Below are 18,870 nucleotides of genomic sequence, written 5' to 3' on the forward strand. Positions count from 1 at the left end.
GGGGGAAGGCTCTCCACATAAATAAGATCAGCCAACAGTTGGCGCAGTACCAGTGCAATGAGTCTTATTCAATTAAGTTAAATTTTGCTTTAAATATCCCAACTAATCGGACACAGCACTACCGTTAGCTCAATGAGAAAGGGAGAATTCCCAGTAAGATAATAACTAATATAATCAATTGATTGGGACTTTACATTAACCTTGTCTAACCTGTATCAGTTTTCAGAGTATTGTTTCATAGTAAAATTCATTAGAATAATAGAAGAAAATAGAGTATAATATAATGGAATACTTTATTGATCATCTTGCAATGGAAACAACTGTTATGTTCCCTCCACCCTCCAATACCCCACAGAAACACACCCACCACAACACATTAAAAACAATAGATTATATGGTGTCTTTTTTTGTCTATTTTAACTGAAGACTTGCACCTGAGTGAGTGGGTTTGCATAGCAGAACATGTATTTTGTAGAATGTGCAGTGTATATTAGAGTGCAGAGAATCAAATTCTCCCTCTTCTGGTGAAGGATAGTAGTGCAGAAGTGCACATACTGTAGTAACAGTGGTACTGGTAGTAAATGTAACCTTTATTTAACTAGGCAACTCAGTTAAGAACACATTTCTTATTCACAATGACGGCTTACCGTGGCCAAACCCAAACGACGACGGGCCTGGATTCGAACCAGGGACTGTAGTGAAGCCTCTTGCACTGAGTAGTAGTAGTGCACTTATGCTGCACTGTGCTGTTTGTTGCTGGTGAGTGGTATGTAGTACCACAGTACGGGTCAGAATACCCATAAAACCTTGCGGTCAAACAATGTTTCTAATCATTTTCCCACCATTTATTTTTCCCATAGGGGATTTTAGACATCAAATAAGGGCTGTGTTTGGGGTAGTTTTATTCAGCTGTGTAATGCTGTCCTCCTGTTTATTCTGGGGTTCGGACTGAATGCAGTATTAAATGTGCTGCACACAATTGACAGCAGCGACATGGACCAACAATTGACAAGGGTGTTGATATAGCTGTATTTAGGCATGGCTTCCTTGTATTGAGTCTGTATATTCATAATTCTACTGGAGATGACCTAGTATTTTATATTAAACCTACCTTACACATCCAGTTGTTTCTCTATTTGTAACTCAACCACCCCAAATGTTTTACATTTTGTGTTATTTTTGTTGGTCTAATTCCTCAAATGGAAAAGCAGAAGAATCTGTTGTCATGCAGGTGAAAGAGGACCCAAACGCGACTTAACAGAAACAGAGTTTATTAATGTTCAAAACGGAATAACTGAAATCCTCTAGATGTAGAGGGGGAAAACAACTGGAGAAGCGGCCACAGACTGCAGGTCGCTTCGGGTAGGCGCAGGCCGTAGTCGACTGAGACACCTGCTCACACGCAGCGTCTGAAGAAGGCACAAAACACGACAGGACAGGGTGATACACAATCACGGCAAAAAAACACGACAGGACAGGGCGAAACGCAATCACAGCATGGAATACAAAACAAGGAACCGATGGAACAGGAACGGATCACAAAGGAATAAATAGGGAGTCTAATCAGGGGAAAGGATCGGGAACAGGTGTGGGAAGACTAAATGATGATTAGGGGAATAGGAACAGCTGGGAGCAGGAACGGAACGACAGAGAGAAGAGAGAGCGAGAGAGTGAGAGAGGGAGGGGGAGAGAGAGGGATAGAACCAAACAAGACCAGCAGAGGGAAACGAATAGCATGGGGAGCACAGGGACAAGACATGACAATAAATGACAAACATGACAGTACCCCCCCACTCACCGAGCGCCTCCTGGCGCACTCGAGGAGGAATCCTGGCGGCAACGGAGGAAATCATCGATGAGCGAACGGTCCAGCACGTCCCGAGACGGAACCCAACTCCTCTCCTCAGGACCGTAACCCTCCCAATCCACTAGGTATTGGTGACCCCGTCCCCGAGAACGCATGTCCATAATTTTATGTACCTTGTAAATAGGTGCGCTCTCGACAAGGACGGGAGGGGGGAGGGAAGACGAACGGGGTGCGAAGAAAGGGCTTAACACAGGAGACATGGAAGACAGGATGGACGCGACGAAGATGTCGCGGAAGAAGCAGTCGCACAGCGACAGGATTGACGACCTGGGAGACACGGAACGGACCAATGAACCGCGGAGTCAACTTACGAGAAGCTGTCGTAAGAGGAAGGTTGCGAGTGGAAAGCCACACTCTCTGGCCGCAACAATACCTTGGACTCTTAATCCTGCGTTTATTGGCGGCTCTCACCGTCTGTGCCCTGTAACGGCAAAGTGCAGACCTCACCCTCCTCCAGGTGCGCTCACAACGTTGGACAAACGCTTGAGCGGAGGGAACGCTGGACTCGGCAAGCTGGGATGAGAACAGAGGAGGCTGGTAACCCAGACTACTCTGAAACGGAGATAACCCGGTAGCAGACGAAGGAAGCGAATTGTGAGCGTATTCTGCCCAGGGAGCTGTTCTGCCCAAGACGCAGGGTTCCTGAAAGAAAGGCTGCGTAGTATGCGACCAATCGTCTGATTGGCCCTCTCTGCTTGACCGTTAGACTGGGGATGAAACCCGGAAGAGAGACTGACGGACGCACCAATCAAACGACAGAACTCCCTCCAAAACTGTGACGTGAATTGCGGACCTCTGTCTGAAACGGCGTCTAACGGGAGGCCATGAATTCTGAATACATTCTCAATAATGATTTGTGCCGTCTCCTTAGCGGAAGGAAGTTTAGCGAGAGGAATGAAATGTGCCGCCTTAGAGAACCTATCGACAACCGTCAGAATCACAGTCTTCCCCGCAGACAAAGGCAGACCGGTAATGAAGTCTAAGGCAATGTGAGACCATGGTCGAGAAGGAATGGGGAGCGGTCTGAGACGACCGGCAGGAGGAGAGTTACCCGACTTAGTCTGCGCGCAGTCCGAACAGGCAGCCACGAAACGGCGCGTGTCACGCTCCTGAGTCGGCCACCAAAGCGCTGGCGAATAGACGCAAGAGTGCCTCGAACACCGGGATGACCCGCTAACTTGGCAGAGTGAGCCCACTGAAGAACAGCCAGACGAGTGGAAACAGGAACGAAAAGGAGGTTACTAGGACAAGCGCGCGGCGACGCAGTGTGCGTGAGTGCTTGCTTAACCTGTCTTTCAATTCCCCAGACTGTTAACCCGACAACACGCCCATAAGGAAGAATCCCCTCGGGATCAGTAGAAGCCACAGAAGAACTAAACAGACGGGATAAGGCATCAGGCTTGGTGTTCTTGCTACCCGGACGGTAAGAAATCACAAACTCGAAACGAGCGAAAAACAACGCCCAACGAGCTTGACGGGCATTAAGTCGTTTGGCAGAACGGATGTACTCAAGGTTCTTATGGTCTGTCCAAACGACAAAAGGAACGGTCGCCCCCTCCAACCACTGTCGCCATTCGCCTAGGGCTAAGCGGATGGCGAGCAGTTCACGGTTACCCACATCATAGTTGCGCTCAGATGGCGACAGGCGATGAGAAAAATAAGCGCAAGGATGAACCTTATCGTCAGACTGGAAGCGCTGGGATAGAATGGCTCCCACGCCTACCTCTGAAGCGTCAACCTCGACAATGAATTGTCTAGTGACGTCAGGAGTAACGAGGATAGGAGCGGACGTAAAACGTTCTTTTAGAAGATCAAAAGCTCCCTGGGCGGAACCGGACCACTTAAAACACGTCTTGACAGAAGTAAGAGCTGTGAGAGGGGCAGCAACTTGACCGAAATTACGAATGAAACGCCGATAGAAATTAGCGAAACCTAAAAAGCGCTGCAACTCGACACGTGACCTTGGAACGGGCCAATCACTGACAGCTTGGACCTTAGCGGAATCCATCTGAATGCCTTCAGCGGAAATAACGGAACCGAGAAAAGTAACGGAGGAGACATGAAAAGAACACTTCTCAGCCTTTACGTAGAGACAATTCTCTAAAAGGCGCTGTAGAACACGTCGAGAACGTGCTGAACATGAATCTCGAGTGACGGAGAAAAAATCAGGATATCGTCAAGATAGACAAAAACAAAAATGTTCAGCATGTCTCTCAGAACATCATTAACTAATGCCTGAAAAACAGCTGGCGCATTGGCGAGACCGAACGGCAGAACCCGGTACTCAAAATGCCCTAACGGAGTATTAAACGCCGTTTTCCACTCGTCCCCCTCTCTGATGCGCACGAGATGGTAAGCGTTACGAAGGTCCAACTTAGTAAAGCACCTGGCTCCCTGCAGAATCTCGAAGGCTGATGACATAAGGGGAAGCGGATAACGATTCTTAACCGTTATGTCATTCAGCCCTCGATAATCCACGCAGGGGCGCAGAGTACCGTCCTTCTTCTTAACAAAAAGAACCCCGCCCCGGCCGGAGAGGAAGAAGGCACTATGGTACCGGCGTCAAGAGACACAGACAAATAATCCTCGAGAGCCTTACGTTCGGGAGCCGACAGAGAGTATAGTCTACCTCGAGGAGGAGTGGTCCCCGGAAGGAGATCAATACTACAATCATACGACCGGTGAGGAGGAAGGGAGTTGGCTCGGGACCGACTGAAGACCGTGCGCAGATCATGATATTCCTCCGGCACTCCTGTCAAATCGCCAGGTTCCTCCTGAGAAGTAGGGACAGAAGAAACGGGAGGGATGGCAGACATTAAACACTTCACATGACAAGAAACGTTCCAGGATAGGATAGAATTACTAGACCAATTAATAGAAGGATTATGACATACTAGCCAGGGATGACCCAAAACAACAGGTGTAAACGGTGAACGGAAAATCAAAAAAGAAATAGTCTCACTGTGGTTACCAGATACTGTGAGGGTTAAAGGTAGTGTCTCAAATCTGATACTGGGAAGATGACTACCATCTAAGGCGAACATGGGCGTAGGCTTATCTAACTCTCTGAAAGGAATGTCATGTTTCCGAACCCATGCTTCGTCCATGAAACAACCCTCAGCCCCAGAGTCTATCAAGGCACTACATGTAGCGCCCGAACCGGTCCAGCGTAGGTGGACCGACAAAGTAGTACAGGACTTTGATGGAGAGACTTGAGTAGTTGCGCTCACCTGTAGCCCTCCGCTTACAGATGAGCTCTGGCTTTTACTGGACATGAATTAACGAAATGTCCAGCAACTCCACAATAGAGGCACAGGCGGTTGGTGATCCTCCGTTCCCTCTCCTTATTCGAGATGCGAATCCCTCCCAGCTGCATGGGCTCAGTCTCAAAGCCAGAGGGGGAGATGGTTGCGATGCGGAGCAGGGAAACACCGTTGATGCGAGCTCTCTTCCACGAGCCCGGTGACGAAGATCTACCCGTCGTTCTATGCGGATGGCGAGAGCAATCAAAGAGTCCACATCTGAAGGAACCTCCCGGGAGAGAATCTCATCCTTAACCACAGCGTGGAGTCCCTCCAGAAAACGAGCGAGCAGCGCCGGCTCGTTCCACTCACTAGAGGCAGCAAGAGTGCGAAACTCAATGGAATAATCCGTTATGGACCGTTCACCTTGGCATAAGGAAGCCAGGGCCCTAGAAGCCTCCCCACCAAAAACTGAACGGTCAAAAACCCGAATCATCTCCTCTTTAAAGTTCTGGAAATCGTTAGAGCAAACAGCCCTTGCCTCCCAGATAGCTGTGCCCCATTCTCGAGCCCGGCCAGTGAGGAGTGAAATGACGTAAGCAACCCGAGCTCTCTCTCTAGAGTATGTGTTGGGTTGGAGAGAGAACACAATCTCACACTGCGTGAGAAAGGAGCGGCACTCAGTGGGCTGCCCGGAGTAGCAAGGTGGGTTATTAACCCTAGGTTCTGGAGGCTCGGCAGGCCAGGAAGTAACAGGTGGCACGAGACGTAGACTCTGGAACTGTCCAGAGAGGTCGGAAACCTGAGCAGCCAGGTTTTCCACGGCCTGGCGAGCAGCGGACAATTCCTGCTCGTGTCTGCCGAGCATGGCTCCTTGGATCTCGACGGCAGTGTAACGAGCGTCTGAAGTCGCTGGGTCCATTCTTTGATCGGTTCCTTCTGTCATGCAGGTGAAAGAGGACCCAAACGCGACTTAACAGAAACAGAGTTTATTAATGTTCAAAACGGAATAACTGAAATCCTCTAGATGTAGAGGGGAAAACAACTGGAGAAGCGGCCACAGACTGCAGGTCGCTTCGGGTAGGCGCAGGCCGTAGTCGACTGAGACACCTGCTCACACGCAGCGTCTGAAGAAGGCACAAAACACGACAGGACAGGGTGATACACAATCACGGCAAAAAACACGACAGGACAGGGCGAAACGCAATCACAGCATGGAATACAAAACAAGGAACCGATGGAACAGGAACGGATCACAAAGGAATAAATAGGGAGTCTAATCAGGGGAAAGGATCGGGAACAGGTGTGGGAAGACTAAATGATGATTAGGGGAATAGGAACAGCTGGGAGCAGGAACGGAACGACAGAGAGAAGAGAGAGCGAGAGAGTGAGAGAGGGAGGGGGAGAGAGAGGGATAGAACCAAACAAGACCAGCAGAGGGAAACGAATAGCATGGGGAGCACAGGGACAAGACATGACAATAAATGACAAACATGACATCTGTGCTCTCTCGGATAGTAACAATAGTTCACACTGTGCTCGTCGATGTCCCAGGTTTGTGGCATTGATGAATCAATCATTTAAGAAAATTATATATAGATTACATATAGACCTCCAATGGTTGAAAGAGAAAAGGATCTGGTAAAATAAGGGTATGTTGCTAATATCATCTAGATAGGTAGCCTAGTATTCATGGCACATTGTAAAGTATTATATTTATACTATATATTCTTGCTTTTTTTATATATATATTTCCCCGTTTTCTGCCCAATTTCGTAGTATCCAAATGGTAGTTACAGTCTTGTCTCATCACTGCAACTCCTGAACGGACTCAGGAGAGGCGAAGGTCGAGAGCCGTGCGTCCTCCGAAACACAACCCAACCCAACCAAGCCGCACTGCTTCTTGACACCATGCCCACTTAACCCGGAAGCCAACCGCAGCAATGTGTGGGAGGAAACACAGTGCACTGTGCCCCGGACTGCCACAGGAGTCGCTAGTGCGTGATGGGACAAGGACATCCCTGTCGGCCAAACCCTCCCCTAACCTCGACGACGTTGGGCCAATTGTGCGCTGCCCCATGGGTCTCCCGGTCACGGCCGGCTGCAACAGAACCTGGACTCGAACCCAGAATCTCTAGTAGCACAGTGATGCAGTGCCTCAGACCACTGTGTCACTTGGGAGGCACTTAAAGTATTCTGTACAAGACAAGACCAACTGCACAAATAAGCCAACAAACATTAGTAAAATAAAATATGGAACAGTAAATGACAATGTTCAATAGATCTTTTGTTTTGGATCAAGGTAGCTAGCTGACAGCAAAGGTCATGCCAGGGTACGCCTACACGAAACACATACCTTATTTGAAGTGGTTCTAAAATCCCATATGGGAAAAATGTATGGTTAAAAAAAGATTGGAACCATTTCCGTGTAAAACCGCTAGGTTTTATGGCTATTATGACCCATCAACTGTGGGGCTCTATAGATCAGGAGCCTAGTTATCAAGGTCTCTAACATTCCTCTACCTTATCAGGCTCGTTAATCCTGAAGCTACTATGGTAACATTTGTACCACTGGCATTTTGGTTTCAGTGGCTCTGCCAATATCCATCTATTTCACTACATTGACGTCAAACATATTCAAAGGGACTAGAGACAAAGGATTAATTACAAAGTGATTGTTTATTGACATTCGTGTACAGTGATATGAGTACATGGAGCGAAAGCACAGCCTGAGAATTTAGTGACCTGTCATCAAACCAAATTTGATCATGAAACATGTCTTTCGAAATGTCACAATTCTGAAAGACAAAGTCCTACAGGACAAGGAGAGTTAAAAAGGGAGAGGACAAAGTACCAATTTCCATAAGAGGGAGGCTTTTATCAAGTCATATCAACAAGGTATAGATGCTAATGCTAATCAATATCACAACCTTTCTGCCAGTTTTTGACTGATGATTGGAAGATCCACTGTTACCTTGATGTTCCCAAGGGGATATAACATGAAAAATAAATAGGCAAATAAAAATATTAGATTTTTTTTAAATCACAAAAATAAGGTACTCAAACTGTAGTACAGTTAGATTGAATTATCGGTGCATTATTTATTTGAATGCTCTGATCAAGCTCTGGTCTTAAATATTTGAATAGTTAATGCACTTAAGCAACGTACATAGATCATTTAGAATAATTTAAGGGTAATATTGAATAATTTAAGAGCAATATTAATTTAATAAATATTCTCATATTATAGGATCGATCATACCAAGTGATGACCAGGATATTCTATGGATAAAATTCTTCATAAAGCCAGTAAAAATAGACTACTGAATTACATATTTTTTAAAAATACAATGCTAGACAATTCAAACAAAATGACTTATTCTCTACATGACACATTTGTATGTCCCAAATGGCTGCCCAACCCCTATATAGTGCACTACTTTTGAGAGGGCCTGGTCAAAAGTAGTGCACTACATAGGGAAAAGGGTACCATTTGGTATACAGACATTCTCTGTGTCTTCGACCATTAAGGATGCAATTCCTACGTCAACAACTTGAATAAACAACAGTTTTCACCAGTCAATACCAACATAGAAGATGGATAGATTGGGTTCCCACTAGATGGCCAAACTGCAAAATTGTCTATATCAGAAAAATGTATGAAACAAAACATTTTTAAGGTTAGGGTTAGGCATAAGGTTAGCAGTGTGGATAAGGTTAGAGTCATGGTTAGGTTTAAAATCAGATTTTAAGAATAGAACTAGACAGGGCTCCTGACTTTGCAACTTGGCCAGATAGTGACGAAATAGAACGAGGAAGAGAAAGTGGTCAAGGTTACATTTACAGGGCAAAGGGAAGGAAGACAACACCAACATTTCCCCACAAATTCTAAATGAACAAAGCCATTTTGAAATACAATTCAAAATAATGAAAAATATAAAAAAGGTACTAAATGAAGGCATAAGTAACAAAAACTATGTACACATGGGGGGGGGGGGGGGGGGGGACACATAAAAGTCCTGTTTTTGAAAGCATTTCAATTCCTATGCCATCATTATAAAAACACCTAAACAATACTGGGCAATGTTTACCAAACAAAACATTCAAATTGGTTTTCCACCTTATGGTCCTGACGAGAAACCATAATATTACATCACCCGCTTTGACAAAAATAAATAATCAAAAAACATGATAGAAAAAAAACAACAGTACTTATGAAACAAAACTAACAAGAATCTTCTATGCTCCCTGAACATTTTTTTGTTTTTGTAGTAGCCCTGGTTCTTTCCATACAAATATTATACTATGATCATAGTACAACAGCTGTAGCTTCAATCATGGACAATCTACAGTATTTTACAGTATAACTAGGGGCCATTTTGGGACGGTTTTCCTGAAACCGATGAATACTGGTTCAGGACTAAAAAGCACAGTCAATTGAGAATCTTCATTGAAATAGCTTTTTAGTCTAGACCGCGGTATTCAAACTTTTTCAGCGGGGACCCCTTTTTTCTTTCGTCAGAATTTCTGGCGACTCCACCCAACCCTAAATCTAATGACACAACCTGAAAATCTGTCCATTTCGATTTTTACAAACAAATAACCTTAAATTGATTATATTTTCATATTTTATCAAAATAATAAATTGACTTAATAAAATTGGATTTTTCTAATTATGTTTCTCAAAAAAACATTTACATGTTATTGTATGGGACAATATACAATCCTCGTTTTCTTTCTCCCCAAAAAAACACGACTGCAATTCCCTCCGACTTTGAATACCACTGGTATAGGACTATGCCTAATCTGTGTTCTGGAAACTGCCATTTAGTGTACATCCTTTCAATGAAAATGTTAAAAACAAAGGACGAGACCCCAAGAATAGTTGTCAACACTAGACCAGGACAGAAAGGGATGTTCAACATGATGTTACACTCCATCAAAGTTGCACAGTGCCTCACAGTACAGAATTTACCTCTATGGTTGAGATCTCCCAGTCAGCGTTAGATTGCAAAGCCCATGGTTCGAATGACAAGGGTATTATTTATGGTGTGAGCTCAATGACACGGCAAGGCTGACAAGAGAACTCTCAGAGCTTAGCCTTTCACATTCTAATCTTAGCCTTGTACAAGTTACATCATCACCTGGGTCTCTACAGTTCCTCTCACTGTACAGGAACTGTGACTCTAATAAGCCTCCTACTGCCACGATGTGGCAAAAACCATTGCATCACTGCATTGGCGTCTCCAATAGTATGTGTGATTCATTAACACATAGCTGGTGTCACTGAGGCAATAACTCATGGAGGCATAGTACAGTATCTTTCTTGGGTGGGAGATTCAGACAACTGTGTACAGTAAGAACATCCAGGCTGGGCATGGACTCAGAACAGTGAAGGAATTCCTAAAAAAGCACCTGTTCATCCACTCTGAGGAAAACAGTGATGCCCTTATGATGATAAAGCAATTGGTGAAACATGCATGAAACATGCTTTTTAAATGTAACAATGGGAATAAAAAATGTTTTGGTCTTGTCACTGAATGGTCGTGGGGAGTCAAGGTGATTTCAGGAAATGCCCTGCGATGATTGATCGGGCAAGATTAAGGTCTGGAGAGACTTACGATTTTTAGGGGGTCACCGCCGATGTCACTTCCTCTGATGTCAGAGGTGGCGGGCTGTGGGTGGCAGCCGGTGGAGCAAGCCCCTCCCCTGCATAGTGTCAGCCTCAGTCTTTGGAGCTGGAATAGTCTTATGGGGAAGATTAAACTGATGAGACCATGAGGTGGACAAAGTGGGGGGGGGGGGTCGTAGAACAGGCTGGAGCCAAGGTCTTCACTGTTGCATACATGTTGGTTTATGTACAATGTCTCAGATGAGTGATGCAGTGCATGCAAGTTTTAATACGTTTGATCCCACTTTTTCAAACCCACTCCTCAGGTACGTATTGTAAGAAAACAACAACTGAGGATGCCATTTGTCCAGAGTTAATATTTGTACGTAAAAAATAAAACAAGTTTGTTAGTAGGGTGCCAAAGGAAGTCAGTCAGTGGTCAGTGCCAGTGGTTAGTCTCACTCCAGGCCAAAGGTACTGGTCTCCTCCACAGCAATCAGCAGTTTCTCATACAGCATGGTGTAGGAGGGGTAAGGTGGAAGGTCCAGGCGGTTGAAGCACGTGTGAGCCCTGAAAGAGAGGAGAGGAGCGAGTCTGAATGAGACCCCAATATGATATGATTGGTCTATTAATAATGTCCCATATGATGTGTTCATACCGTAAGTCCAGGGTTGTGGGTTTGATTCTTGCATGGGCCACATACACTATATAGGTGGTTAACTGTAAATCTGACTCGTGGAAATTGTTTATCTCTTCCACCAATCATGAGAAAGCCCTAGGTTGAAATGTTATTCACTAGCCATGCCATTGCTCTTCTCCAACCTCAGCCTTATTTAGCTTCCTTACTGCTGACACTGCACTTCCTTCACAATGATAAACACTACCACTTCCTCTCCTCCACAGCGAAATGGGAGCCCTCTCCTTTCTGCTGACTTCGTTAGCTTTAAATGAGATCTTCTCCCGTTTGCCAAATAAATGTCCAATGCAGGTCTAACAAGGTGAAAGGTATAAAGCAAATACTGTACAGGCATCAAATATAGCAGTGTTTGCAATGCAACCAATTCAGAGGGATCCATGAAAATGTGAATATGAAAATAGAAGTAGGCCTAGGGGTTGTGTAAGGATTCAGTACTATAGTCGGTACTCATTTCAGCAAATTGAACTTCATATCACGTCTGGTACCTGTGAGTGACCATAATCACGTGTGTGTTCCAAACTCGGCAGCTCGCCTGACTTTAGACATCAGCGACACATAGTGTTGTAGAAGCAATGTATACTGTGTGACCTGGCTGGTGTTCATTATAAGGCACACGTAGCAAAACAATTTGCAATGGAAAATATACACAGGGATTTGTCATCAGATAGTAGGCTACATCCCTGTTTCCCTTTGTTTGGTACCTACTGAACATGACCCAGCCACTTCTCCATCAACAACTCTTTTCACACAAGCAAGAAACCACATGCTAGTGGCAGTTATACGCTAGTAGAAAACACACTAATAGAAGTGACTTTTATGAACCTTTTGCTAGACCACGTATAATTTCCTCATTCGTGTTGAAATGACGAATAATGTTGTCTGCTTCCAACGCAATTGTTTCATACTCTAGAAGATTGTCTTAAACCAAATATCTTCACCAAGTTTGAGAACAAGGTGGGGGTGTGAGAGTGAGAAGTATTTTCCCCGCTGGTTATACCTCTCTGTAAAGCTGGCTGGCACTAAGAGCTGATTACAAGGTAGATCTCTAAATGTAATGGTTGAGTAAACACCAGCAACCGTTTCGTTCCTTCCCCATACGGGTAACGTAAGCCTTGATACCACACTCAACCAGCACACTCAACACTCAACCAGGGAGAGAGATAGATAGAGAGCTGGTTACATCCGTCCTGTGGGTGAGAATAGAATGGTTGCACTATGAAAATGTTGGATTTACATGACAATATCATGTGGTCTGAATGAGAGTGCCTCAGGTAAGGGAAGGAAAATCGGGAGATCGGGACTACTCCTGAAATGGGCAAATGCTTTCGTTTGAGTGACCCCCTCACTTCCAATGACAGCTGACTGAGTGCATTTCTGTGGTGTTGATTTTGCGATTTGAGAATTGTCACTGGCAGATAAAATAGTATTAGTTTCAAAATAGATCATCTCATTGATGGAATGGTAAAAGCCAGTTTCTTTGTGACTTTTCTTTGTGTCCAGGACAAAACATTTGCTGCTGTATGGGGTCTCATGCACACACTAACAAACAAAACAAAAGCTGCCTCTCAGCCAGGAAAATAAATTGACAAGGCCATTAACAATACCAAATAAGAAAGAACTGTCCCAAAGTTGGGATTGCAGTCGGTTCTATGTTCTAACAGAGGTCAAATTGGCTGTATTTACACAGGCAGCCCAATGCCGATCTTTTTCTACTAATTTGTCTTTTGACCAATCAGATTAGATCTGTGTAAACGTAGCCTTACTCTCTCGACACCATTCTGTATATTTCTGGCCCTTCTTTGGACACTGTTAACAACCCTCCAGGCAAGCTTCCATGCCATACAACTCTCCTTCCGTGGCCTCCAATTGCTCTTAAATACAAGGAAAACTAAATGCATGCTCTTCAACCGATCGCTGCCTGCACCTGCCCGCCTGTCCAACATCACTACTCTGGACGGCTCTGACTTACGTGGACAACTACAAATACCTAGGTGTCTGGTTAGACTGTAAACTCTCCTTCCAGACCCACATTCAACATCTCCAATCCAAAGTTAAATCTAGAATTGGCTTCCTATTTCACAACAAAGCATTCTTCACTCATGCTGCCAAACATACCCTTGTAAAACTGATCATCCTACCAATCCTCGACTTCGGCAAAGCCCCATATACCACCCACCATTGCGACCCGTACGCTCTCGTTGGCTGGCCCTCGCTTCATACTCGTCGCCAAACCCACTGGCTCCATGTCATCTACAAGACCCTGCAAGGTAAAGTCCCCCCTTATCTCAGCTCGCTGGTCACCATAGCATCACCCACCTGTAGCACGCGCTCCAGCAGGTATATCTCTCTGGTCACCCCCAAAACCAATTCTTTCTTTGGCCGCCTCTCCTTCCAGTTATCTGCTGCCAATGACTGGAACGAACTACAAAAATCTCTGAAACTGGAAACACGTATCTCCCTCACTAGCTTTAAGCACCAGCTGTCAGAGCAGCTCACAGATTACTACACCTGTACATAGCCCACCTATAATTTAGCCCAAACAACTACCTCCTTCCCTACTGTATTTATTTATTTTGCTCCTACGCACCCCATTATTTTTATTTCTACTTTGCACATTATTCCACTGCAAATCTACCATTCCAGTGTTTCACTTGCTATATTGTATTTACTTTGCCACCATGGCCTTTTTTTGCCTTTACCTCCCTTATCTCAGCTCATTTGCTCACATCGTATCTAGACTTGTTTCTACTGTATTATTGACTTTATGTTTGGCTTACTCCATGTGTAACTCTGTGTCGTTGTATGTGTCGAACTGCTTTGCTTTATCTTGGCCAGGTCGCAATTGTAAATGAGAACTTGTTCTCAACTTGCCTACCTGGTTAAATAAAGGTGAAATAAAATAAATAAATACAAATAATAGCCCAGTCAGATAAGTTGATTATATATATTTTTTTAAAGCAGACAGTTTTCTTATAATTTCCTTTAAAAATATTCTCGCTACAGTCCTTCCTATGAGGTGAAAGACTGTATTTATTTTGCTCAAATGTCTGTCCCTAAATAGGGCGTGGCTACCTGCTTTAATAATTCTAAATGGCCACATTTAGCATGTGTTTCCAATGGACCTTATAAGTGTGACAAGTTACAGTACATTTGACCCCAGAACTAGGTTTACTGTACTATTTCCCAGTGTGCACAGAAGTCAATTCAACATCTATTCCAAGTTGGTTCAATGTCATTTCATTCAAATGATGTGGAAGCAATGTTGATTCAACCAGTGTGTGGTTAGTGGAATGTCTTTCTGGATATTTTCATCTCCTTGTAGTGGAATAATTACATTAGTCAGTGAAATTACCTCTTCATTCCAGAATAAAACACCCAAAACAGTGCACTCTGCCTCTAAGAATCATGAGTCTGCTTATGCCGTAGTGGTCAAAAAATACTTACAATGTAGTTTGCTTTTATTAAGAGTTGATACTAGTTGATTATAAGAATAAAACTTGTCCGGGAGAGATATGATTCTTATAAGAGGATTAAATTCCAAACTATATATTTATGGATATGTTGGTCTATTTTCTATCCAGTACCTGGGTAGTGAGGTGACCTTGCCCCACTTTTCGATGCAGAAGCGTCGCAGGCCGTTGCTTCCCCGTAGGGCAGCGAAGCCTTCGTATGGAACGCTGGAGGTGCCTGTCACAAACTGTAGCAGCCGCAGTCTCTGCTCGTTGTTGAAGCGTTCCACCGCGCCCCAGAACCACCGCATCACTATGTGGCCATCATGGTAACCTGGGGAAGGAGTATGTAATGCAAATGTAATGTTCACCACTTTCTGTTCCATTTTGAATGTTTTCACTTTAAATTACAAACTGCAATCTAAACAGGGCGCTGTTTGCTTTGGAGGCTGTGGTGAGAAGGGTCACTGCAGGCTTTCCAGTCCGGCTTGTGATCCAATCCATCCAGAGCAAACTGACCTCTTTGCCAAACGAAAGAGCAAACAGCTCCAATTGTGCAGATGATGAGTTTGGCCAATTAAGAGCTTAGCCATAATAAGAACCAGATGAGCAGCCTGGCAGCTGGAGCACGGCCTTCTGGGTGATTAATGAGTTATGGATGTTTATGGGCATTTCGGGGCTTGCCGGACCCTCCGCCACATCTGTCTGTTCAAAGGAGGCAGAGAGAAATTGCAACGGCGCTCATGATGTGGCCGTAATCAGTTACAGACGCACACTCTCTTATGTCAGGTGACATGGTGCGTATGCGCTAATGAGGCCGTGAGACGGATGTTCCGGCATGTTCTACTTGACGTTGACCGCTCTGTGTCATTACTGCACTGTACCAGGTCTGTCAGTTGGAACATATAGACTCTAGTATTTTGTTATGCAGAAAGGGACACATTGGTTTATGCTTCCAAAAACGTAGGCTTTTACATTAAACAGCATGACTGTCAGTGACAGCTTTTCGACCATCACTTGGTCTTTGTCAGTCTTTTTCCATTACTACTTTCTTTCCTCCCCTGTGTGGTCTGCAGCACTGTCAGTTTCAGTTTGACCTCTTAGGGGAAAAAAGGTGCTATCAAGGTTCCAAATGAGTTCTTCAGCTGTGCCCATAGGAGAACCCTTTTTGTTTCCAGGTCAAAACCTGTTTGGGTTCTACATGGAACCCAATACGGTTCTTCAAATGGTTCTCCTATGGGGACAGCTGAAGAACACTTTTAGGTTGACAGCAGATTTTTTTCTCAGAGTCAATAGTACATGTTTTACTTTCGGGAAACAAAAGATTTTCCTTGGACACTTCACTAGATGACTATCCTAGAACAGAAATAGAAGCACTCAGATATCTGCATTGATTTTTACTTTCTCACCTCCTCTGTACTCTGTGTTGGTCCTCCAGTCGTTTAGGTCGATCTCAGCCGTCCCTGCAATGACCAGCTCCAGTTCTCTGGCATCAAACACCGACACCAGACGAGAGTCTACCACCTGGGGCCAGAGGAGGGTTGGAGAGGGGATTAGGGATGTCAATAGATTGCCTGCTGTTCCACAAATGAATGGAATTCACTTGGCAATGGTGAGATGGAATAATGTCTCTGACACTTCCTCTAGAGACCATACCTTCCTTTGGTATTTACAGATCGAAAGGGACTGGATAGGTGTAAGCATCATGATAATGGGGCGGTTCCGCCATATTGCTTATACCCATCCTATTCTTTCAGATCTGCAAACACTGAGGGGTTAATAGGGGTCAAAGGCCATGTGGGGTGTTCTAGGTTTGTGCTGTACCTCATAGAAGCCTCGGACCAGGGCCTCAGTCTGCTGCACCACCCCGCGCTCTACCCTCCACTTGGCCATTCGCTCAATGTACTCCTTCTTGTTCTTCTCCGTCACCTGAAGGTTGGAGCCACCCGACTTTAGCTCCCGCTCCGTCACCTGACACAGGAAATAACAGACAGGAAATTATGTCAGAGAACTGTATTTATGAAGGGAGTGTGGTGTGGGGACCATTTTGGGCTAAAATAACTTTTGCTTCTTTGACCTCCCAACAAAAGATGTACTCTGGTGTGGTGGGCAGATGTTAACTTCGAAATTAAACTTTAAAGTGAAACTTCCAACACATTTCATTCTGTCCTGGGCAGAAGAATATAATCATTTATTGATAAAGTACTCCATTTCCCCAAGTTACAACGTACCACAAAGTGCCAGGTCAGGCTAAGCAGAGACAGTCAAAGCCCTAGTGCCTCGTGGCCTACTTCAGACTGATCCCTGAGACTGACCCCTAACAGACTGACTCCTAACTGAGACCGACCTGGCCAAAGACCTCCTCATTGACAGTGAAGGTGAGGTCCAGGATGTCAGTGATGTCATTTTCCTTCATCCACTGGAGACTCTGATGGAACTCTTCATCCAGATACTCCAGATCACTCAGGTCTGTGGATCTGTGAGAACATTGACTGGTTGACTGATTGATATGATGTTACAGTAGGATTCATTTTAGTCCATGTGTAGCATGATGCAATGTTAGTACAGATACACTGTACAGGGAGAGGAGTGTGTGAGGTAATTGTACAGGGAGAGTTGTGAGTCGGGTAGATTGTGGCACAAGACGTGTGTGTGTAGGGTGAAGAGGGGTAATTGAGGTGCAGAAGTAAGAATGTGTAGGCTAGATTATGGTACAGGTGTGTGCGTGTGTGGGGGGTATATGAAAGCAAAATGGTGGTCAATGCACTCACAGTCTGAGGAGGGCCTTGTAGAAGGGTCGTGTGAAGAAGGCATCCAGCAGATACTGGTGGATCAGAGCCAGGCCTAGAATACGCCCACTGAAGCGGAACCTAGGAAGGAAAGGAGACGAGGAGAGGAATCCACTTTAGACTATTGAGAGGCAGACCATGGTCATGGACAGGACAAGCTGCATTGTCTTCGTCTTCCAAAGGTAAAAGCACTATCAACTGTTCTGGAAAGGGTATATTCTCAAGAAATGAAGGATGTTGTTGGTTAATGGTATAATTGACACTAATTTACTTTCAACTTGTGACTGGTAATTAATGACTCGGCAGAGTGCCATCTGCCAAGCTATAAAGCTATAAACTTTACCCTCATTGGTTCAAGTCCAGCTTCCAATGACAGGCTAATTGAAATGCTATGGCAACCATTTTGTGTCCATGAAGTAGTTTAATTTCCGGTGACAATGAACGGAGCTCACAAGGCTGCATTTCCACTAAGAGTAAAACAGGGAATATCACAGGGTGTTGGCTACATTTCACAGCTTAAATCAGTTTCTCCTCTATAGGTTTAGTGTTTCAGTCTATGCTATTACACTAGTCATTTGCCTGAGTACACACGTAATTTGCGCTGTTGAAAACCAACAATCCTTGTACTATTCCCCACTGCTTCAGGGTTGACACAGATGGTAAATACATCATACCATGTTTACTAGAGTGTCATCATTATGTTTGTGTCAAGGGGAATATTAAACGATGCTTGGTTTTACATGACTCCCCTAGTCCCACCAATAAAATGCTAACGAGCGATATTAACCCTAGACAATTTGATGACCTACACCAGTTGTACGGGGATCATAAACTCCTTGGCTAAAGATGCACAGAAACCAACTGTAAAACATCTGGTTTTATTTGTATTTTTATTCATTAATAGTCTCTTGGCTAAGCCTCCCTTAAATAAGAGATTCATATCTCATTGGCTGCATTTACTCAGGCAGCCCAACTCTGATATTTTCCCCAATTATTATAGGTCTCTCTTTAAGTAGTGTTGTGGTGTCTCTCTTGTCATGGTGTGTGTTTTGTCCTGTATTTTTAGTTTTAATCCCCCATCCCCGCAGGAGGACATTTGCCTTTTGGTAAAACAAATGAGAATTTGTTCTTAACTGACTTGCCTAGTTAAATAAAGGTTAAATTAATCTGATTGGTCAATAACCAATTAGTGGCAAAATATCAGATTTGGGCTGC

At 44.5% G+C, this 18,870-nt stretch overlaps 1 protein-coding gene across 1 annotated transcript in view; it reads right to left on the bottom strand.

Moving 5' to 3' along the window:
- Positions 1 to 7,797: 7,797 nt before the first annotated feature.
- Positions 7,798 to 18,870, bottom strand: part of LOC124038976 (E3 ubiquitin-protein ligase HECW1) — a 98,941-nt gene continuing 87,868 nt past the window's right edge. The window contains exons 24-29 of the mRNA XM_046354883.1: positions 17,638 to 17,736; positions 17,214 to 17,343; positions 16,691 to 16,837; positions 16,276 to 16,390; positions 15,002 to 15,200; positions 7,798 to 11,290 (exon numbers count right to left, since the gene is read on the bottom strand). Coding sequence (XP_046210839.1) covers positions 11,179 to 11,290; positions 15,002 to 15,200; positions 16,276 to 16,390; positions 16,691 to 16,837; positions 17,214 to 17,343; positions 17,638 to 17,736 — 802 coding nt within the window. The 3' untranslated portion in view covers positions 7,798 to 11,178. The remainder of the gene's footprint in view (positions 11,291 to 15,001; positions 15,201 to 16,275; positions 16,391 to 16,690; positions 16,838 to 17,213; positions 17,344 to 17,637; positions 17,737 to 18,870) is intronic.

The sequence above is a fragment of the Oncorhynchus gorbuscha genome, linkage group LG07, assembly GCF_021184085.1.
Source record: "Oncorhynchus gorbuscha isolate QuinsamMale2020 ecotype Even-year linkage group LG07, OgorEven_v1.0, whole genome shotgun sequence".
NCBI classification, from domain to species: Eukaryota; Metazoa; Chordata; class Actinopteri; order Salmoniformes; family Salmonidae; genus Oncorhynchus; species Oncorhynchus gorbuscha.